Genomic DNA, 24,133 nt, shown 5'->3' with positions numbered 1-24,133 from the left:
TCTACTGCACTGTCCAGAAGGGCTGGTAATGGAGCCCATTCTGACATGTCCACTGCCATCCTGCAGCAAGATGTGCCACAGAAGCTACATCCTAGATATGGAAACCGCTCTCAAAATGATGGACCCTTCCCCATTCATCAGCCAACATTATAATGCTTTTTGCCAGAAATTGCTGACAACAGTACAATTCCTCAAAATATCCTAAACTCCTTGCTGGAGCCAACTCTTTGCATGAAAATGTTTGTAATTTGCTGCTGGGATCACATTCTGAAGATACCAGTAGAATAGCTAAGATGACTTGAGCAAGAACCATTCCTTCCTCAGGCATTTATACAAATTATGTTGCATATTAAAATAGAGAAGCTCATGAGGTCACCAGCACCTGAAAGTGAAAGTTGTTGGCTCACTGACAAGATTTGGCACAATTATTCCTGCTACCTATCTACAAAGGATGGCAGTGCTCCAAGGTGCAGCACTCAAGACTACAAAAAACTGCAGCTGCACCATTCTGAAGTCCAACAGCTATCCTGTCTCCTTTCTGATTTATACATATGCTCAGGTTTTATAGGAGATCAAAGGCTCAACAAAGCCCATAAGAGTAGCCTGATCTGAGTCATAGAATTCCTACAGTACAGAAGGAGGCCATTCAGCCCATTGAATCTGTATCCCACCTAGGCCCTATTCCCATAACCCCACATATTTACCCTACTAATTCCCCTGACACTAGGGTCAATTTTGCATTGGCCAATCAACCTAACCCACATATTTTGAGTCAATCCAAATAAAAACAAAGTTGTTTTGTTTTACCTAAAGAGGACAATTATCATCAGACCCCATCCTGTATAGTGCAGAGATTGATCAGGGCTTACTTTGGTTAACTGAAATGAATCAAATTATCAGATGGAGGGGGAAAAATGCCACTTTATCCAGAAAGGGACACCACATCAAAATAAACTGAATTCCAAAGGAAACTTAAAACAATCAAAAAAAGTGACTCTAAGGGGTCAGCCACACACCCCAGTCTCCACAGAGCCTTGGTGCTGGCAGACACTGCACCCTTTCCAGAGAGACACAGGAGCAAAGAGTAGTGTGTGCTTTCACTCCTAGTCCCCACCCAAATATTCTGACATACCACAACTTATTAGAACCAATTTCACACACCCATACACTTGGAGATCTGAACATTAGGAGCAATGAGAACGGGCCAGTGCCTGTTAAATAGGTGACAAGGGACAATAGTACAGGTGCATCAAGGATCTGTATACAAACACACACACAGCAGTCTGAAACTTGCTGTGAACCATGTCAGTGAACAGTGTATTGCTATGATCACAGATACAGATTCTGTGATGTGGAAATGATTCTTTCTGGAGTCAAGGTGATACCATGTGGGCAGCCTGTGGAACGTGGGCAATCAAGTTCTGGGTTAAGTGAGTCTATCAGACAAGGATAGAGGAAGTGGTGGATGATTGAGAAGTCAGGCCTGGCTGGGGTTCTACCATATTTGAATAGCTTGCCTGACCCACCATCTTGGCTTGGATAAAGGCTGGAGGCAGCAAAGGCATGTCTGTTGCTGTGTCTCTAACACAATTCCCTTCTTTGTGGTGGGGGGCAGGGGCAAGGGCAAAAGTAAGTCAGGCAGAGGAAGGAGGAGAGGGAGAGAGAAGGCAAAAAAGTGAAAGTATTTCTTTAAATTAGAACTGGTGATAGAACAAGAATGGCACATCTCACCACCATTACTGGCAACTGGCAAGTAACCATCTGGGGACTTTAATCTCCCCCAAATTCATAGTCCAAAGTTAATTAAGCATGCACGTAACAAATGATTCCATTGCGACTAAATAGGGCTAGCAGGTTTCACGAGCAAGGATGGGCCTACAACAATGACCCTGACCCACATGCTACAGTCAAGTTGAGGCCCAAGTAGTCCAAACTAGAACCAAGAATTGTCTTGTAGGCTACATGGTAGTGGAAGGGAAATAATGGGGGAAATCATGCCTCGTGAAATTGAAAACACGCCCAATGAGTTCCAAATATGTCCTCAGATCAAACTACTGGCATTAACTGGTCAGTGTTGTTGAGGGAGTTTGATTTAGTGTAACCAGCCAAGCATTCAAAGTGCTGGAGACCTGTTCAAATCCATAGTATGAAGGGGACCAACAGAATTTGCCACCTTGGTGGTGAGATCTACATTGTTGGGTTACTGTAGAGGAGTTCAAATATCAAAGGAACACCACCCTACTCCAGATATTTCTTCCAGACAGAAAGCTGACCTGTGGCGTTTGGAGCTCTGAGCTGTATACAGAAACAACAAGAGTTCATGTGGGATGGGGGAGGGGTCATGGCCCCATTTGGTTTTGTTGCTGGAGCAGGGTAGCATGGCAATTTGGCTTTTGGACAAGCCAAGTTACTAGGGCCAGTCTGGTAGTTTTTTTCTCTTTGTAGTGTTTTAATTATATTACTATTTATTTGCAGCATGATTATTGAAGCACATGAACATTTAGTCACAATACAACATCATACCGTACAACAAAACACAAATTGAAAGGCCAAAAAAACTGAGTTTTTCCCGAAACGCAAACTTCACGGGGGTACAGTTCCAACCATCTAAAATGCCAATACCAGGAAAATTCCATAGGCCAACCCATGGAAAGGCTGGGCAGATCCATTGGAATATTGGAAACAAGGATTTGTTTGGTGCTGGTGTGTTCTTGAGCTGAAAGTGCTTTCATGTAATCTCAGATAATATTAGAGGCACAATGTGTGCCAATGGTTGATTCACCCCTCCCCCATTGAGAAACAGGAGGCTAGTCTCTGATTTTCAGTTATATTAAGAGTTGTTACTTGGGTGAGGGGTGGAGAAGGCAGAGGGTGGGGGCAGGAAACAGGTAACTTAATCTCACTGCGCAAAAACTGCTCAATGGGCATCTTTGCTTGTTGGTAGAAGAGAATTATAGAACATTACTGGTCAGCACTTAGGAATGGATGGAGGCTGTGGCTTTTCAGAAGTGGTGGGGGGGGTGGGGTGACTGCTACTGCAGCCCCCCCTCCCCCTGCTAGAACGCTCCAGCACCGAGGAAAAAGGCACATGGCTGCCGTTCTCGGGAGCAAGGTTTACTGAGGCAAATTTTTCAAAATCTGTCAGCTTGTTAAGTCTTCGGAAGGCAAATGGGCATATGGTATACTGTGCGGCTGCTGTCCCCCAACCTGTGTAACTGAAAATGTGCAACAGGCAGCCAGTTAACCCTTTCCTCCCAACAGCCACCATCAAGAGTGGCCTACCCCCACCCTCCCTCAGTCTTGGTTGAATCAAATCATTTCTGCTTGCCAGGTATGCCACAAAGCACCAAATACCTGCAGAAAGCACTTCCCTCGGCCTAGACTGTGGGGTTGTATGTGTGTGCATGTATACGTGTGTGTGTGTGTGTGTGTGTGTGTGTGTGTGTGTGTGTGTGTTGTGAGTCTCCAACATGTGGCTGTGGCAAAAGTTAAGATGGAATTGTTTTAAGGTGGAATCTTTACTGGTGTAAGGAATCTTTGGGGTGGGGGAAGTGACTTCATGAATTCAGAACACTTAACACTGGTACTAAAACAGCTCTGGTAAAAACCAAAAAAAAACAACAAAGGGTCTTTTACACAAAGTGGCCCCAAAGATTACCATTCAGCAAGAATTGGATTCCAAAATTCAGGAAGAACTGCCTCTACTGTCAACAATGAAGCACAATTGTTAGAATTAAAAGCTGTCCCAACTATTCTCAAGTCTTTTCATCAGTTTATCTGGGACACGATCAGATGAGACTTATTAATCTGAAAATTAAAAAAAAATTCCACCTTAAAGAAAAAAATTGTTTTAGCTGTTGACAAAAATTGCCTGTGTGTGACCGGTCGTGTCTTTGGCATTTTAGGGGTGCGTCAGTGACTCGACAGTCTGCTCACTCGAGCGGGTTCAGCCACTCCGGATGCTCCCGTCGCCTGTTCGCCTTCTGCGGGCCAAGATGGCTTCCTTGGACACCCTCTTACAGTTACTGGCCAGTCCGAGCCAACACACCGCGTCGATGAAGCAGGTGGTGATGTTCCCTCTCCAGCCGTACTCACTAGTCGAATAGTCATACGGGAACGTGTGGTGGTAGTTGTGGAACCCTTCTCCTGCAGCAAGGCAAGGTGAGAAACTGGTCAAGCCATTTAAGCATAACATGATTTACACCAAGTTCAAAACAGATCAACGCTCAGGTCTCCAAATTAGCTCTGGAACTGACTATTCCAACCCTCCTCTTCGTTGACCTCCCACGTTGCACCCTTCATAGACTTGAACATATCTAATCAAAGAATCAGAATCCCTACTGTTCGGGAGGCCATTTGGCCCATCGAGTGTGTACTTTCAACGATCCCAGCCAGGCCCCATCCCCATAACCCTGCTAATCCCCCCGACAACCCTACATATTTAACCTAGCTAATCCCCTGACTAAGGGGCAATTTATCATGGTCAATCTAACCCACACATCTTTGGACTGTGGGGGAAACCAGAGCACCTGGAGGAAACCCACTCAGATGGGGAGACTGTGCAGACTCCATACAGACACCAGAGACTGGAATTGAACCAGTTCCTGGCATTGCTAACCACTGCCACCATGTGCCTGGCTGACCTACAACAGTTCTCATTCACCCATTGCCCTTGTGCCAATTGGCCCCTATACCAGTAACCTCAATGTTTAAAATTCTCATCCTCAGTTACAAACCTTTATGTGGCCTCACCTCACCAGATCTAAGCTGCCTCCAGCCCTACCACCCTTGAGATGTCAGCACTCTTATTCTGGCCCTCTGTCTGACTTTTCAGTCCCACCATTGTTAGCTGTGCCTTCAACTGCCTAGGCCCCAAGGTGTGGAGATGCTAGCGTTGGGGTAAACACAGTAAGAAGTCTCACAACACCAGGTTAAAGTCCAACAGGTTTAATGGCGTTTGCTACAAAAACTTGTTGGACTTTAACTTGGTGTTGAGAGACTTCTTACTGTGTAGGCCCCAAGCACCAGAAGTCATCCATCCAGCACGCTCCATCTCTGCCCCTCAATTGACTAGATGGACACACATGCATATAGAGGCCCAAGGCAGATTGACAGAAACATCAGTGTCAAATGATCTGATAATGCTACTGCAAAATGCTTCATTTAAATGCAAGTAAATGATTCTAAATTAAATGCAGTTTGTTGCAAAGAGAGCTTTACATTTACATAGACCCCAAGATTAGGCCAAGTCATTGGCAAATGGAATTCAATGTGGGAAAATGAGAGATTGTTCATTTGGGAAGGAAAAAAAAAATGAAGGTGGATTGTTATTAAATGGAGAGAGACTGCAGAAAGCTGTGGCACAATGGGACTTGGGGGATCCTTGTTCATGAAAGCCAGAAGGCTGGCACACAGGTCCAGAAGATTAATCGGAAAAGCAGATGGAATGCTGCCTTTATTTCAAAGAGCCTGCAACTGTCCAAGGTATTGGTAAGGCCACATTTAGAATATTGTGCACAGTTTTGGTCCCCTTATTTAAGGGAAAAATGCATCATCATTGGAGGCTGTACATGTGAGGTTTACTGGGATGATCCTGGGTATGGAGGGACCACCATATGAGGAAAAATTAAACAGGCTGGGTCTGTACTCCTTGGAGTTCAAAAGATATTGAAATGTACAAGACTGGGGGTGGTGGGGGCAGGGAGGCAGTGTTAAACAGGGTAAGCATTGGGAGGATGTTTCCATTCATGGGAGAGTGTGGGACCAGACACATTCGCAGAATAAAAAGGGGGTGCTTCATTTAAGACAGATTTGAGGAGGAATTTCTTCTCTCAAAGAGGGGCGAATCTTCGTAATTTTTTCACGATGTGGATATGCCGGCGTTGGACTGGGGTAAACGCAGTAAAAAGTCTGACAACACCAGGTTTCAGACTAACCGATTTATTTGATAGTAAACTCACCAGCTTTCGGGTTACTAATTTTTTTTTCGCCCCAGGAAGCTGTGGAGGCAGAATACTTGAACATTTCCAAGGCCTGAGATCAATAAGTTTTTAAAATCGGTCGAGGAATTAAGGGTTACAAGAGATTGGGAAGGGAAGTGGACTTACTGAGCAATTGATCAGCCATGATCTTATTAAATGGCTGAGCAGGCCGATTGGCCTATCCCAGTTTGTATTTTGTGTGGTCTTGAGACCTGGTTTGAGAAACTGATTCCAAGCTCTAGACATAAGACAAGATTTGATAATATTTAAAGTACCTTTCACAACCTCATGTTGTCCCAAAGTGCTCAATAGTCAAGTCCCTATAGTTTTTCAATTATGATCAGTTGTAATGTTGAAATTGTGGTCACAGATTTGCACAAGTTACAATGCAAGAATACCCAGATTAATTGAGATTGATCAAGGTATAACTATTGATCAGGACAGTGGGGCAAGGTGGAGAGTCTTGTGCTTTTCTTCAAAGCCACCAATGGATCTTTTAGGTCTACCTCCCTGGCCTCAGTTCAACATTTCATTTGAAAAATGGCACCCAAGATAGTATAGCACCCCGTTGGTACTGCATGGTTTAAAAATAGCTGAACCAGAAATGTTAGAAGTCACTTGCATAAAAGAGAAAAACCAACAGAAATCATCATGATCAGCAACTGAACCTTAAACTAACTGCACGCTCTACCAATGAGCACAATATTGGAACAAGCCTGCTCTCTCAGATTCAGTAATAAAAAGGGAAATGAAGAGTAGTGAGTGAACACATTCTTCCTCTTTCTCTAGCAATCAACAACAGGCCAAACAGATTATTTCAACGAGATGCAATCGTTGGTGGAACCGGATACTCTGAAAGAAAACAACTAAATCGGAGGGAGAATTTAATACACCCATCCAAAAACACACACACCCTCCACCACCGTGGTGGCTGTGTGTACCATCTGTAAGACGCACTGCAGCAACTCAACCAAGACTTCTTAAGCAGTACTTTTCAAACCCACAACCCCTACATTCTAGAAGGACAAGGGCAGCAGACACATGGAAACGCCACCACTTAGAGGTTCCCCTCTAAGCCATTCACCATCCTGTTTTAGCAATATATCGTTGTTCTTTCGCTGTCACTGGAACTTACTCTCCAATAGCATTGTTGGTGTACATATACCACATTGAACTGCTGCCTTAAGTGCTGCAGTCACCATCAGCTTCTCAACTGCTATTAGGGATGGGCAATGAACGTTGGGCCTAGCCAGCATCCTTTGAGTGAATTAAGTAGTTTTTTTGCCAACAGCTCGTCTATACTATTGGCCCCAGTATTCCAGACACGATTAATAACCTCAGTACAAGGGGCTTGCTATTGAAGGTCTCCATTATCCAAGGCAATACCAAGGCACTAGTGTTTGTACTCTCATTAGTGAATTACATTTTAAATTTTTCAGGCAACAGCTTCCCCCACTCCTTATAAAATCCTGTCTGTTACGTCTGAACTCAAAGCCTCTATATTATATGCATCAAAAACAAGATTCAGCTAATTGAAGGGTAAATAACTGAAAATGGCTCAGGGCTGGCCTAACCTTGAGGTGCAGTCAATTGAAACCCATGGTTAATGGGCCCCTGGTTAATAATTTCTCAATTCAAATATTTAGGCTGGGTTATTAACTGCAAGAAGGATTATGTGCCTTATCAACGAGGCCATCAATTACTGTTTGCATCATTGGACACTTAAAAACGTTTACTCGATAAACAAATCCAGTCCTACAACCTTCCAGTTCTGGCCTTTTGGGCACTCTTCACTTCGATTGCTGCACTCACTGGTCATCAGCTGCCCAAGTCCCAGACTCCAGAGGTCCCTCCTTAGCAACCACCTCTAATGTCTTAACCAGCATTTGTCTCACTTGCCCACATCTCAACGTGGCTTTGTATTAAATTACATTCCTGTGAAGCACTTTGGAATAGGATCACAAGATTAAAGGAGCAGAATTAGGCCATTCAGCCCATCAAGTCTCCTCCACCATTCAATCATGGCTGATAAGTTTCTCCACCCCATTCTCCTGCCTTTTCCTCGTAACTTTTAATCCCATTACCAATCAAGAACCTATCTCTGTCTTAAACACAATGATCTAGCCTCCACAGCCTTCCGTGGCAATGAATTCTACAGATTTACCACCCTGTAACTGAAGAAATTCCTCATCTTTGTTCTAAAGGTTTGATCCTTAACTGAGGCTGTGCCCTCAGATTCTAATCTCTTCCACTAATGGGAGTACCTTCCCTTACGTCCACTCTATCCAGGCTTTTCAATATTTTGCAAGTTTCAATGAGATCCCCCCTCATCCTTCTAAACTCTACTGAGTACAGACCCAGAATCCTCAAACACTCCTTATTTGTCAAGCTTTTCATTTCCAGGATCATTCAAGAACATTGTACTATTACTTTGAAGTTTACATGCAAGTTGTTACTGTTCTGCAAGCAGAGATCAAGACTGGACCTGTATTTCTCTAGAGCCTAAAACAAGTGAGAGATGATCTCATTGAAGCACACAAATAGATGCAGGAATATGTTTGCCCTGGTTTTTGGTGGGGGAGGGGAGAATAGGGCAGGCGGTTACCTAGAGGCAGGGGATACACTCAGAATAAGGAGCAGGTCATTTAAGACCGAGAGGAGGAATCTTCTCTGTTGTGCAAAGCTCCCTAAAACCTCCCACCATCCACAAGGCACAAGTTAGGAGTGCGATAGAATACTCTCCAAGTACCTTAAACACCATCCAGGAAAAAGCCACCCACTTGACTGGCAACCCTCCCACAAACATTCACTCCTTCTACCACAGACACATGCATAGTGGCAACTGTGTGTACCATCCGCAAGATGCACTGCAGGAGCCCACCAAGGCTCCTTCGACAGCACTTTCCAAGCTCAGGACCATCTAGCAGGACAGGGACAGCAGGCACATGGGCATGCCACCACCTGGAGGTTCCCCTGCAAGCCACTCACCATGGAAACATATTGTTCATTCCTTCACTATCACAGGGTCAAAATCCTGTAACTCCCTCCCCAACACTGGGTGTATGTACACCATATGAATATTTGGAATTCTTTGCCCCAGAGATTGTGGTGCCTCAATCGTTCAGCAAATTCAAGACAGTTTTTTTTGGTACTAAAGACATCAAGGGATATGGGCATAATGCAGGAAAATAGTGCGAGGTTGGCAAATGAGCCACAATCTAGTTGGATGGTGGAGCAGGCTCAAAGGGCCAAATGGTCTACTCCCTGCTTTAAGTTCCCATCCCTTGTGGTGGAAGGGCATCTACATCTATGTAACATTTAATTTGCAAGTGGTTTTCTTGAAACAGAAAAAAACAACTTGTATTTTGTTCCTGGCCATGAGTACAAGAGCTCTTGGATTGGGGGCAGCAATTGTTAGCACGAGGCCAGAATTGAACCTGTCTATATGGAGTTTGCACATTCTCCCCTTGTCTGTGCGCGTTACCTCCAAGTGCTCTGGTTTCTTCCCACAGTCCAAAGATATGCAGGTTAGGATTGGCCATGCTATACTGCCCCTTAGTATCCAAAGATGCGTAGGTTAAGCAGATTGGCCATGGTAAATGTGTGGGGTTATGGGGATAGGGCCAAGGTACAATACTGTCAGCCAGTTGATGCAGGCTCAAATGGGCCTAATGGCCTCATTCTGCACTGCAGGGATTCTACATGTGGGTGTGGGGCAGAGAAACATTGGTTCATTCAAGTGGAGGCTGAAGTCAGAATTAAGATACGAGAGATGAATATTCTCAAAGTTTGCTGGGTTACCTTGGGGCCTAGGAGAATATTTACTTACGTTCCCCAAGGGGATTCACACGGGTGTAGCAGCAAGTGTTTACAGAGAGACAGGGAAGGACGATGATCCATTTTTCTCTTTTTCAAAAAAGAGTCCTCACATTACTGATACCTCACAGCAGTGAAGTGCGAGTGGCTTCTCCCCAGATCTAAGTTAGTGGGAACACAAACAACTGCCACGATGATTTTCATCAACACCCTGAATCTGCAGAAAATTCCAGAAACTCTTGGTGGCAGCATGTGTGGAGAAAGAAAGAGTTAACCTTTCAAGTCAATAGCTCTGACAGGTAGGGTGGTGAAACACTAACTCTGTTTCACTCTCCGCAAATGCTGCCAGACCAGCCAAGTTGGTTCCTGTGTGTATTTCAGACCTCCAGCATCCACAGTATTTAGTTTCTTATTTTGTAAGAGAACGCCAAACCTTTAACCTTGGCTACAATGCCAGAGACAGGAGTTGGGGGGTGGCGGCAGCAGGTTTTGGCTAAACAGTGCTGTCAAGCCACTCGGATACTGCAGAGGGGCCTGAAGCAGGAGGAGTGCAGGCTGGGTAAGCCTGTCAGAATCAACGTGGAAGTTGTTCACTGCTATGCCACTTTCTTGGCCAGCTTCCTACCTTGCACCATCCAGAAACCCATGCTCACTTAACATGTTGCTGCCCACATCTCAATTCACCCCAAGTCCCGTTTACCCCATCACGTCCCCGTCAGCTTGAAGATCCTCAAACCTTCTCCACTTCAACTATTGCCAGCCATGCATTCAGCTGCTGGGCCCCAACCTCAAACTTCCTCTCATCTCCACCCTTTGCCTCCTGAGGTGCTCCTTAAAAACCTGGCTCTCCTAACACATCCTTCTGTGGATCATTTTCTGTCTGCTATCACTCCATGTAAATGGAAGTCTTGCTGTGGGTTCCAAAGAATATCAGCTATGCAACCAAATCTGAACTGCCACTGAAAGCTAAAATAGATTTACAAAGTGTTGGAAAAGCTTGGATTAAAGCTGGAAACACAGGCACTGCATCCTCAATTCATTGACATTTACAGCACAGGAGGCTATTCAGCCCAGTGTCCATGCTAGAGGGTCACTACACTAATCCCATAGCCCTGGAGGTTACAGCAGTGAATGTCTAAATACTTCTTCAATGTCATGAGTGTTTCTAACTCACCCACCCTTTCAGGCAGTGAGTTCCAGTCTTCCACCACCTCTGGGTGAAAATGTTTCTCAATCCCCCTTGGCTTTCTACCTCTTCCCCAAGTCTGGTTATTGATCCTTCCACTAATGAAAAAAGTGCCTTCCTATCTATGCCCCTCATTCTTACACCCAACAGGTGCCTTCTAAACTTCTGCTGAAAGGAAAACAGCCTCAGTCTATCCAATCTTTCCTCATAGCTCAGTCTCCAGCCCAGGCAGCATCCTGGTAAATCTCTACACTGTCTCCAATGCAATTACATCCTTCCTATAAACGGCATGCGATACTCCATTTGTGGCCTAGCTCTCTGCTGTTGTATTCTGCGCCTAAAAGGCGAGTATCCCATACTCTGGGAAGGACCAGATGTCAGACATGACTTGCATTTATATAACATCTTTTACAATCAGACATCCCAAAGCACTTTACAACCAATGAAGTAGTTTTTGAAGTGTAGTCACCGTAATGCAAGAAATGCAGCAGCAAAATTTGCACACAGCACAACCCCACAAACAGCAATGATTCCAATACCTCCTATTCTTCAAATAATACCATGGGATTTTACACACCCGGCAGAGATGGCAGATGGTCCCTCAGTCAATGTGATGTCCCTGGCTGGACCAGCATTTGTTGCCCAACCCTGATAGCCCCTTGAACTGAGTGGCTTAATCAGCCATTTCAGAGGGCAGTTGAGAGTCAACCACATTGCTGTGGCTCTGAGTCACATGTCGACCAGACAAGGATGGCAGATTTCCTTCCTTAAAAGGACATTAGTGACCCAGATGGGTTCTTATGACAATTGACAATGGTTTCACAATCTTCATTTAGACTTTTAATTCCAGATTTTTATTGAATTAAAAATTTCACCATCTACATGGTGGGATTTGAACCTGGGTCCCCAGAGCATTACCCTGGGTCACTATGTCACCACCTCTGCACATACCATCCAAAGGTTGGCATCTCTGACTGCAGCATTTCCTCAAAAAAGTTTATTTATTAGTGTCACAAGTAGGCTTACATCAACACAACAATTAAGTTACCATGAAAATCCCCCAGTCGCCACAGTCCAGCACCTGTTTGGGTACACCAAGGGAAATTTAGCACGATCGATGCACCCAACTAGTATGTCTTTTGGACTGTGGGAGGAAACCCATGCTGACATGAGGAGAATGTGCAGACTCCACACAAAGTGACCTAAGCTGGGACTCAAATCTGGGTCCCTGGTGCTGTGAGGCAGCAGTGCTAACCTTTGTGCCACCATATCCAAGAGTGTTAGCTAGATGGCTTGCTCAAGTCTCTGATGTGAGGCTTGAAACTAGTGTTTGAACTCCAGGGACGAGAGTGCCTCCAAACAACTGCCTGATCATAAACAAGTTGCTTGGAAAAAGGCAACACACACGCTAGGATGTAAACACAAATAAATAAATCCAGGCTCTCACCTATTGCTCCAAAAGCGACAAATCGATTCTCACGGGGGTTAATCCAACGGTCATAGGGCCGATTCCCAAACATGTGGGCAGCGCTGTTCACCAGCCAGGTGGCATTTAACACCAATGTGTATCGCAAAATGGCAGCAACAAAGTAAGAATGCCACAGCGACTCATCCCAGAAATACCAGGGCACGACCGTGGGGATGAAGAAGCACATCAACAATACAGAAAGCTTGTAGTGCCTGCAGGAAAGAGGGGAAAGGTACCCATTAGAAAGAAAGAACAAGAGAGTCATAGATCCCAGCCAGTCAGCAATGCTACAGTCAAGGGCACACATCAGGCTTCTGCAAGTTCAATCCCTGCCTAATCAACCAAAGGGCCATACTTGATTCACAATTACTGTTTACAACAGAACCAGGCCTTTCGACTCAACTGGTCCATGTTGGTATTCGTCTCTGTAGGAAAATAGCTCTCTTCATGTTTACCCACACTGTTCCCATAGATTCTTTACCCATTTAGTCTGGAATGTTGTGGCCTAACCCACTAATCTTGGGAATGAATTCCATAACTTTAACTGCTTTTTTTAATTCTAGTGGGCATCACTGGCTAGGCCAGCATTTGTTGCCTGTCCTTGAGGGTGGCAGTGAGCTGCCTTCTTGAGCTCATTGCACTGTATGTGGTGTGGGTACACATACCATGGAGTTAGGGAGGGAGTTCCAGGATTTTGACCTAGTGACAGTGAAGGTTCGTAATATTGTTTTTATAAAACTCATTCATGGGACATGGGCTCACTGGCTGGCCAGCATTTATTGCCCATCCCAAGTTGCTCATGGAAGGCAGTTGAGAATCAACCACATTGCTGTGGGTCTGGAGTCAAGGTAAGGATGGCAGATTTCCCTCCCTAAACGACATTAGCAAACCAAATGGTTTTTTACAACAATAGTTTCATGGTCATCAGCAGGTTCTTAATTTCAGATTTTCTTTTTTATTCAATTCAAGTTCCACCATCTGCTGTGGCAGAATTCAAACCCAGGTCCCAAGAACATTAACTGATTTTCTGGATTAATACTCCAGTGATAATACCACTAGGCCATCACCTCCCCATATTCCAAGTTAGGACAGGATCTCTTGAAGGGGAACGTTCAGGTGATGGTGGTCCCATGCTACTGCTGCCCTTGTCCTTCTGAATGGTAGCACTCATATCTAAGGAGCCATGATGAGTTGCTGCAGTGCATCTTGTAGGTGGTGTACTGTCACCAGTATGCTTCAGTGGAATGGTGAAGGTGGTGAATGGGCCAAAATCAAGTAGGCTGCTCTATTCTGTTTTGCCTACCCTCATCCTCCACTCTGCAACAGTCTGTTTCAGTTTACCCTGTCGCATACCTTTTGTTCTTCATATCCAAATGAGCAGAATGTACAAACCCAACAGAATCACTAATATCTCCACCCCCATCGCTTGTCATCTATTGTCACATATCCTTGTAGTCCAGTGCGTAGCACTCTCACCTCTGAACCAGAAGTTGGTAGGTTAAAGTCCCATTCCAGAAATGCGAGCACAGAACTTGACACTTCATTTCTGGGACTGAGGGAGTGCTGCGCTGTGGGACGTGCTGTAGTTCAGATCAAACAATAAGCCATGGCCCCATCTACCCTCAAGGTGAGCACAAAGTGTTCCTTGGGCATTATTTCAAAATAAGAGCAGGGGTTCCTCCCATGTTCTGGTTGCTATTTTTATCCCCAAACTAAAAGCTACAAAATAGATATGCTGATCATTAGCACAATGCAATCTGTGAGGCTAGATTGTGATTCAAGAATATTTTAACATTTCAGATTCAGAGGGAGGCCAAGAGTTCGTGCAGATCCAAGTCCCTTGACCTTAAGCCCTGCAATCAAAACCTGACCAGCAAGTGGATGGAGCCTGATTTAAAAAAAGTGTGGATGGTGGTGGAAGGAACAGTGGGGGAGTATCCTCCTGCACACAAAAATAATCCTCTGAAGGCACTGGGACCATCCATTAGCTGGCATAACTACATCACCATGGTTAGCCAAGTGCCCTACAACATTTCAAAGGCTGGGCTTAGTCAACATGCACCTGGGAGGTGCAAGGGGCAGGTTGCAATGAATTGCTGAGGCTTGAGCTCCACAAGCCCAGAAATCTCTGGGAAAGATTGAGTAGGGAAAGGTGGCTGCCATTCCAATCAGCCACCTCAATTTTTTTAAACTCAGCTGAACTCATTTTCCACCAGGCAAGAGTTGAAGGGTTTCTCTGGCTTTTCCTCCTCTCCTCCCCTTCAAACCCTACCACCAGCCAGGCAGTATCAGCTCTGGCCGAGCAAAACCTTTGTTACACCTCTGCAACTAAAGTAGCTCATTTTAATCCACTAACAGCGCCTTCTGGGCGCACAGCACAAGTATAGAGAGACTGTGCAAAAATCTGAAGCGTTTTCTGGCTTGGAGAGGTCGATGCCATCTTCCGGGCCAATAGGAGATTACACCAACTGGTCATCTGCAGAAAACAAGAGCTCTGTTTCACATTCACAGCTGGAGTTTAAATCCAACTCAAACGAAGGTGATAAAGGTCATTGCCATCTACATGGTCAAGCACTTCATAATGGGCACACTCCTATCTAAACTGCCTGCTTTGGTCATTTCACCCAGACACCAAAATACTGTCACAAAAAGCCACTGATATCAGGGAGATGCCCACAGCTCTGAGGAAATGGAGACAACACTGCCAGGGCAAACTTTATATCTGTCCTATCCACGACCCAGGAATGTTTGACCGAGTCACAGAGGGAGGCCTACTGGGCATTCAATTCAAACTCCACTAGACTTTAAAAGGAAGAGAATAGAAAGATCATTGCTCAATATTAAATCAAATGAAAGGAAACCAGAATATGTTTAGATGCGTAGAATGAAGGCACTTTCTAAAAAAAAAGTCATGCAGTTAACCCAACCTTCAACAAGCATCTAACATCATTTGGGAGGAGTTGATGGTACAGTATATAGGGGAAGTCTTGTGGTTCAGTGGGTTAGTATCCCCGCCTCCGAGCCAGAAGCTCCAGGTTAGAGTTCCACCCCAGGACTTGATGGCCAAGGAAGGTGCATTCATAATGCGGTCGAACAGGTTGAGTGTCAACCTGTAGATCCTTTCAAACACCAATGGCTGGTGGTAAGAGCAGGAGACACTCCTGGTCAGTCACGCTTGATGAGGAGTGGCACCCTTCAAAAGTGCACCAAGAGCATTGGAAATGGATAAAAAACATTAAAAAGGTGTACTGCAACCCAACCTCTGATGGCAGATTGTAGAAAGAATTTCACTCTGGTCTTAATTCTATACCCAATTGGGCTGCAGCAAGTTAAGCTTTACTTTCAATCTCCACTTGGATGGAGCGCATTTGGGAAGGTACAACAGGCAAAATGTTACGCTGCAGTCAGCAAACACAGTACTTTCACTCTCCACTCCTAATCATAGAATGCCTACAGTGCATTTGGTCCATTTGGCCCAGCCTGCCCCAACAATCCCACTGAGCCCCTATCCCCAGAACCCACGTATCTAGCACAGCCGATCAACTTAACCCACATACTGGGATTAAATAAAAGCCATCCCATGACTCATTCATGACAAAGATGGACTCAAAGTACCTAAGAGCAGACAAAAGACTGACAGAGCAAAGCGGGGTCATTTTGCAATAAACGAGTCTAATTTTTCCACTTACCCACCACTCTCTTTCTCTGTCTGCTTTGAAAACACATGCCCTCACCCCATATCACTAAAAAATAAAATTCAGCTATTACCTCACCACTGTTTGCAAATTATTTGCCATTTTTTGCCTAATTTTACATTCCAAGGTGAGCAAACTTCACAAGCACGTGATTAGCTGCAAAGCCCTCCGGAAGGTGCTACGTAAATGAAGATTCTCTTTTCCAAAAGTGCTCACTACCATTACAAGATGGCCCAGTAACTTCAGCACCTGCCTCACCAACTCTTTGTGCATGGATCTAGATACCAAAGGTGGAAAGGTCATGTGCCCATGGAGACATGTTCCTGTTTGTCAATACCTTCCCAGGAGCAGTCACTGAACAACTGTCCCTCACCTGGGGATAGAGGTCACCCACTTCACTGGCTGAGGGCAGCACAGTGCTAAGCATTGCTGCCTCACAGCACCAGGGACCCAGGTTCAATTCTGGCATTGGGTGACTGACTGTGGTGTTGACACATTCTCTCCGTGTCTGCACGAGTTTTCCCCCAGGTGCTCTGGTTTCCTTCTGCACTCCTAAGTTGTGTAGGTTAGGTGGATTGGCCATAATAAATACACTGGAGAACTGGCCTGGTGGGATGCTCTTTCATGATGGGCTGAGTGACCTATTTTCTGCACTGCAGGAATTCTATGGTTCTAAGGTCAATTAACAGCACAGGTTAGTATCTAATCTCTGTTGAACTGGCTGGCTACTCAGTCCTCAAAAGTTAATCCCATGACCAAAGAATGGAACACATTGTTCACTAAGTCAATGGTTAACTTGGGGCTGCCATGTTAACTTGTCTGCTACAGGAAGGAGTGTCCAAGACTCCTGCTTCACTTGGGGAACTGGGCCTTGACAAGACCCATTTCAGAGGACCCTTTTCACAATCAGGGCCAGGCTTGTACTCTGGCATTGAGCCGACTCTAATAATAATAGGTATACTCACTTTTTCTGAAACATGACAACGGGGTCTGCCTTCAGGTCACTGAGGTCCAGCTTGCTCCCCTTCTCAATCACATCTGGATGCTTCCGCACCATCAGCCACCCAACGTGCGAAAAGAAAAAACCACGGGTGGCGTTGTGAGGGTCAGCATCTGTTTCAGAGAACTTGTGATGCACACGATGGTCACGAGCCCATTCATAAATATGATTCTAAAAATAAGAGAACAGGGAGGGAAAGTTACACATTGTTACTAACTGCAACCTTAGTGCTGGGGCTGTCTCCGCTCCTTGCTCTTCCCAGTCACACTGCACTCATCATTCCTGCTACCATTCCCACCCATAGTGCATCATTCTTCCCAACTGGTAGGGAAAGGGACAAACAGGTAGCACATTAGATTTTAATGCTTGTAACAATTTTATGTTGAATGCTGTGGTTCATGTCAAAAAGCACCCGTTCAGCACTGAGGGCTGAGTTTTTTCCAGCTTATTCTTTAATGGGTGTGGGCATCACTGGCAAGGCCAGCATTTGTTGCCCATCCCCAATTGCCCTTGAACCAAGTGGCTTGCTAGGGCCATTTCAAAGGCAGTTAAAGCGTTCACCAATTGGCATGGGCTCTGATGAAAAGTCATCCAGATTTGAAACATTAGCTCTATTCTCTCCTCACAAATGCTGTCAAACCGGCTGAGATTTTCCAGCATTTTCAGACTTGGCTGCATGGCTGGAGTCACATGTAGGCCAGACTGGGTAAGAATGGCAGATTTCCTTCCTTAAAAGGATGTTAGTGAACGAGATGGACTTTTACAATTGATGCTAATTTCACAGTCACCATCACCAAGACTAACTTTTATATTTCAGATTAGTTAATTGAATTTAAATTCCATTAGCTGCCATGTTGGGATCTGAACTCATATCTCTAGAGCTTTAGCTTAGGCCTTAGTCAGGTGGCATTACGTCACAGTTCCAGAAACTAAGATAGATGGGATAAGAGTGCGCATGCTCGGGTACCTGTAATAGTCTTGCATATGGAATGAGCCTTCTCCATTCAAGAAGAAAGTTGATCTGATATATTAACAGACAATGCCAACTTTGAAATGGGCAGGCTGCCCAAGTGACATTAGTGCAGTGTGGATACACAGAGTATTTGTTGAAATACTTCAAGGTCAGGCACACACTGGCTCCAATTAGCCCCAAAATCTATAGTTATGTACAGTATCTTAAGGGAGGTAGCGGAATTGTCTCTGGACTAGCAATCTAGAAACCCAGGGTAATGCCCACCATGGCAGATGGTGAAATTTGAATTCAATAACATCTGGAATCAAAACCATTGTCAGAAAAACCCATCTGGTTCAAAAATGTCCTTTGGGGAAGGTAATCTGCTAACCTTCCTTGGTCTGGCCTACATGAGACTCCAGATCCACAGCAATGTGCTTGACTCAAATATCTTCTGAAATGGAGGGCAGATAGGGATGGGCAATGAATGTTGCCAACAATGCCCACATGTTTAAAAAAACAAATTAAAATAAAAATCCCACGCACTGGCATTTGGGCCAGCAATATTCACACAAATCAATTCTATTAGAATGTGCTTTTCTTTGGATTGTCCCATTTGAATTTTGTGGGCTTGTTGGTTTGAAAAGGGATGTTTTTAATGCTCTTGCATCTCAGAGGAAGATCTCCTCATACAGTACACTTAGATCTGCTAAGATCAGTAAGCCCCGATGTACATTGATTAATTGGCATCAAGAACAAGGGATCACAGTTTCATGATGTGGAGTAGGCCATCTAGGACAGATGAGGAAAAGTTTTTTTTCCACTCAAGAGGATGGTGAACCTGTGGAATTCTCTACCACAAAACACTGTGGAGGCCAAGTTGCTGAATACATGAAAGGCAACAGAAGGATTTCTAGGTGTCAAGGGATATGGCTGAGCATGCGAGTATGGTATTGAGTTGGAGGACTAGCCATGATCATGTTGAATGGTGGAGCAGGCTTGAAGGGTCAAATGGCCTACTACTGCTCCTATCTATTAGGTTTCTGACATGCACTCAAACCCATTAATTGAGTCTGCAAAAGTTTTGACTTAATTCAGGCACAAGGTTACACTGGTCGATAGTATGGGGGTCATTCTGCATCAGTTTTCCTGTAGATTCCATTTAATAGAATATAACAGACTACAAAATACATTAGATATAATACCACTGTGGTTGTATTAAAATTTATAAACATATAGGGGCCTTTTCACAAATGTACAATAGCTTGCATAGATTTTACACACCAGTTCGATCCCTGGCTTGGGTCATTGCATGGAGTTTGCACATTCTCCCTGTGTCTGCATGGGTTTCCTCCATGTGCTCCTGTTTCCTCTCTCAGTCCAAAGTAGTATGGGTTAGGTGGATTGGCTATGCTAAATTGCCCCTTAGTGTCAGGGGAACTAGCAGGAAAGGGCCTGGGTGGGATTGCTGTTGGTATAGGCTCAGTGGCCTCCTCCTGCGCTCTGTGGATTCTATGATATGCCGTACCTTTTGTCGCTAGGTTATAGTACCACAATCAAATCATACAGGACACAATAGAAGGCACTGTACAAGAGGCAGGGCCCTGGTCTGTCTATATCAGGCAACTGTATTGTGTCTTATAACAGAACACCATGTCCAAGGCTTAGACAGTACATACTCTTGTGTACACTTCACAGGGGAACTGTTACATTATTGCACAGACTGTACCATTGTTAGGAAACAGTGAAAAAAAAGTGAAAAGGTTCAGTGGGTCAGTCAAGGAAAAGCCTCAAGTTGATGTGTCAGGCAGAGGGAGGCCATCTGCATGCAAAAGTCACATATGCCCACACACACTATACCAGACTAGGACATTAGATGTGAAATGAGGGCACCATTTTAAATGGACAAGGGCTACCAGTCACATGCATCCTGTTGATCTGACACAGGATGTCAGATTAGCACCGCCTGAACAGTTCTGGAAAAGTTGAAAACATATTTCGCAGTTTTGGGCTGCAGACCAATCAGACAATGATCTGCTCTCAAAGAATGCAGGGCCCAGTTTGAAAAAAGGAAGTGCTGATGGTTTCCCCATCCGACAGCACTTTTGCTAAGGTGCACGAGCATCTTAACACCACCACAATGGATATAGAATTTGCATTCATGTAGAACGTTTAAAATATTGCCAAGTCCCAAGGGATACCATACAGAAGCAAAGTTTGCCAGCAAGTCACACAAGATATTAAAACAAAAACTGGTGGACGCATATGCTTGGGGAAAAAGAGGTTTTTAAAGGTGCCACTTAGAGGCAATTCCAAAACTTTGGGACTGTAGAGCAAAGAAAATGGAAGGTGTACAAAGTTTTAAAGTTTATTTATTAGTGTCAAAAGTAGGTTTACATTAACACTGCAATGAAGTTGCTGTGAAAATCCCTAGTCACCACACTCCGGCACGGTTCAGGTATGCAGAATTTAGCACGGCCAATGCATCTAACCAGCGCATCTTCCGGACTCTGGGAGGAAGCCAGAGGAAACTCATGCAGATACCATACAGATAATGGCCCAAGGCTGGAATTAGACTCAGCTCCCTGGCACAGTGGCAGCAGTGCTAACCCATGCCACCTTGAGTGGTCAGGATCAGAGATACACAGACCTGAAAGGGCTACAGGAAGTAATAGAGTGAACAAATGAACAAGGAGTAGCAGTAGGCTATCAGCCCCTCAAGCCTGGTCCAGCTAAAGTCCAGCAGATACAAGCCAAGATACCCAACCTTTCCTCAATGCAAACCTGCCCAATCCAGGTCTTCACAGAATCCCTACAGTGCAGAAGAGGGCAATTCTACCTATTGAGCCTGTACTGACAACAATACCACCATATTCCCAGTAACCCCATGTATTTACCCTGCTAGTGCTTGACTAAAGGGCAATTGAGCATGGCCAATCAATCTAACCTACACGGGGAGGGGGAGGTTCTTTCAGGTGTGCAAACTTCACGCAGACCTGAAGCCAGAATTGAAGCCATGTCCTTAAAAATTTATTTGTGTGTCATAAGTAGGCGTGCATGACCACTGCAGTGAAGTTACTGTGAAAATCTCCCAATTACCACACTCTGGTCTCTATTCAAGTACACGAAGGAAGAATTTAGCATAGCCAATGCATCTAACCAGCATGTCTTTCGGTCTGTGGGAGGAAACCCACACAGACAAGGAGAATGTGCAAACTTGCACCAACAGTGACCAAAGCCAGGAATTAAACCCCAGTCCCTGGAACTGCAAGGCAACGGTGCTAGCCACTGACACCATGCTGCCCAATTTTGAAAAGGGACTTGGTCCAGTATACCTTCTTTGAACTGCTTCCAATGCACAGAGGGATTTGAAAGCGAATTGTGAGGCACTTTAGAAATCAAGGCACTACTATAGGAGTGGAAGCTACTGCTAACATAAATGACGGAATATTTACCACCGAAGTCTGCATGTGTCAGACGTATGGGAAGTTAATGCTCTGTAGGTGTGTGTGCCAGTGAACGCATGCACGAGTTTGCAGTTATATATTATCTAACACTATTTTAAGGAGGGCAGTATCTACTGAAAAAAACAGCATAAACAGGGAATGAAACGTTTCATTTGTAACTAAAAGCTTTCATCACACAGCCTGCAGTGTCCAGGGTGTTTTGGCTACAGGAATTAACTACGGAGGGAGTGGGGCGGTTTCTCACCGCCACCCTTTTCTTTTTTTTGGGGGGGGGGGGGGGTGGTTTACATGCCTCTACCCCAAAAGATTAGCTAGTAGAGATTGTTCCCGTTTTCACACCACCCCCCGCTCCCCGTCACGTCTGCATTCTACAAAGCAGAACAGGCCACATCCCCGGAGATGATTACCTGAAAAGCCATTGAGTTTGCAATGGCTAGGAACACTCTGAGGGGTGTAGTGGCTGTGTATGACCGATGACTCCATAGTCGGTGCGCTCCAGCTGTCACCCCAAGGGCACTAAGCAAGAAGCAAACGCAGGCTGCATAGGAATTAAAAACACAAAGTTACATTTCCTTTTATTACTGATTTAAAAGGCGGGGGGGTGGGGGCGGAAAAGAGAGAGAAAGAACCAGAAACGCAACCCTCGTCCAAACATGCAACCATTTTGTCTCGGCAGCCCATTTTCATCCCCTTTAAGAGGAAGAACAAAAGACACATTGCGAAGGCTCTCAAAATACGCAGCAAAATATGGAAAGCGTGCGCCATTGAGAAAGCTGTACAGAGATCAAACTGAAACAAAATCCAGCTGCATCTCTGACACACTTCCCATTACATTCACGTTGAATTTTGAAGGGCTATCTCTGCATTTCTTTTCGCTTAATTTAAAAAACTAATAGCTAATGTTGCTGCATCATCATAGGGCCTTGGGTGGAAAGTAAAAAAAAATACAAATTGCGTTTATTTTAAACAAGGGAACCAAATGAGAAAAAAGGAGTTAAAAAGGGAAAAAAGTGTTTTTGTTTTAAACAAGGGGAAAAAGCGACTGCATTTTTTTAAAAACAAGGAGTGGAAGAGAGTTACAATTGCAATTGCATTTAAAAATGGAGTTAAAGAGAAAATGTAATTTTTATTTTGGAAGGGGAGTTAAAATTGCATTTCTTTAAAGAGAGTCGAATTAAAATGGTTCATTTTAAAAGCAGCTAAAATTGCAGTCGCATTAATTTGAGCTCCCCCTTTTAAAAAAATGCAATTTCTTCCGAAACTGCAGTTATTTATTGAACAACGTACAATTGCATATAGTAATATGTTACATTTATTAAAGGGAAAGGGGTTGGGAAAGAAAATACACATTTTTGCATTTGTCTATAAATTAAGGGCAAGTTATTAACAGGAGGGAAGAAGAGGAGGCGATCTTACCCCACAGCCAGGTTAGAGGTTTAACGAAAGGTAACAGGACAAGAGAGTAGAGGGCGGCGAGATGCAGAGCACTCATCAGTATGATATTCCGCCAGACCAGCCTCATGGGCGGCTTGGCCCCTTGCTTTTCCTTGTAGCTGGTGTCGAAGGAATCATCCACCGGCCGGTCATCCACGAATTCCGGCAAGGTGGCGGGTTCGGTACTGGCGTTGGTCATGTTGCAGAGAGATCAGGACATACATATACACACACACAGACACACTAAAAAAAAGCTGCAAAATCTTTCAGCTCTTCTCTTCAGCCCACCCCTTTAAAGAAAAAACCACGTTGGTGACCTGCAGTGCTCTCTTGCTTGGCGGAGGATGAGGACGAAGGGGGCAAACAAGTGGGGAAAATATAGCAGATGATCAATAAAGCAGCTGGGTTGTTACTTTTCGGAAGACAGAACTGCATTGCATTCATTGGTCATGCTAGGTTTGGTACCACCACGCCCCAGCCCTGATTGGTTCTACATTGGTGGCATGTTAGACTTGCAACACTCTCACACATGCAATTACACTTCTAATATATGCGCAACGCAATCCTGGCAAGAAATGGAGGATGGAATAAATTGAGTTTCAACCCATGTCTTGCTATTTCTTTTGAATCCATTGGCTTCAGCCCAGAAAGAGAAAATACAACATATTTGACTCTGGGAGGGCGTAATTTCACTCATTGCTACATTCCCCCCTTCTGCGTTCCCTTCGCCCCCACTCCTCTTCCAGGCAAGTTAAACATCTCATTACTGTACCTTAAGAAGAGAAGTCAATGGCCTGCAGTAACCCAAGGAAATGTAGGTCATTGTGCCAGGATTTCCTGCAGGTCCTAGCGCTCACCAATTCACCGTTTACTTGCCATTTTAAGTTTTTTTCGCCCCCCAAGAAGTTTCTTTATTCTTCCCTAACATATCATGCGATTAAAATAAAACCTCATTTTTTTCTCAGCCATGGTTATTGTTTTAACTTGATACTTTTTTTGTTTTTGCTACATTTATTGTATCCCGAATCAGACACGTTTTAAAATTGTCTGGATTTTTTGGAGAGTTGGTTTCATAGGTAATAAATTGCAGTCGGAATCAACGCCTCAGCAACCTCCTCGTTAGTAGAGGGGATT

General features: G+C 44.5%; 1 protein-coding gene across 1 annotated transcript; it reads right to left on the bottom strand.

Moving 5' to 3' along the window:
• Window positions 1–906: 906 nt before the first annotated feature.
• On the bottom strand, window positions 907–23,512 carry scdb (stearoyl-CoA desaturase b). The gene is made up of 5 exons (XM_080215872.1): window positions 22,982–23,512; window positions 21,973–22,103; window positions 17,112–17,317; window positions 12,431–12,663; window positions 907–4,146 (listed from the first exon to the last, which is right to left on the bottom strand). Exons 1-5 carry the CDS (start codon window positions 23,196–23,198, stop codon window positions 3,947–3,949), a joined length of 987 nt encoding a protein of 328 aa, XP_080071998.1. The 5' UTR covers window positions 23,199–23,512; the 3' UTR covers window positions 907–3,946.
• Between the last annotated feature and the right edge of the window lie 621 nt (window positions 23,513–24,133).

The sequence above is a fragment of the Carcharhinus amblyrhynchos genome, chromosome 31 (assembly GCF_965287045.1).
Source record: "Carcharhinus amblyrhynchos chromosome 31, sCarAmb.v2.hapA, whole genome shotgun sequence".
In the NCBI taxonomy this organism is placed as follows: Eukaryota; Metazoa; Chordata; class Chondrichthyes; order Carcharhiniformes; family Carcharhinidae; genus Carcharhinus; species Carcharhinus amblyrhynchos.
Note: the sequence above shows the minus strand (reverse complement) of the source record. Positions and strands in the feature narration are given on the sequence as shown.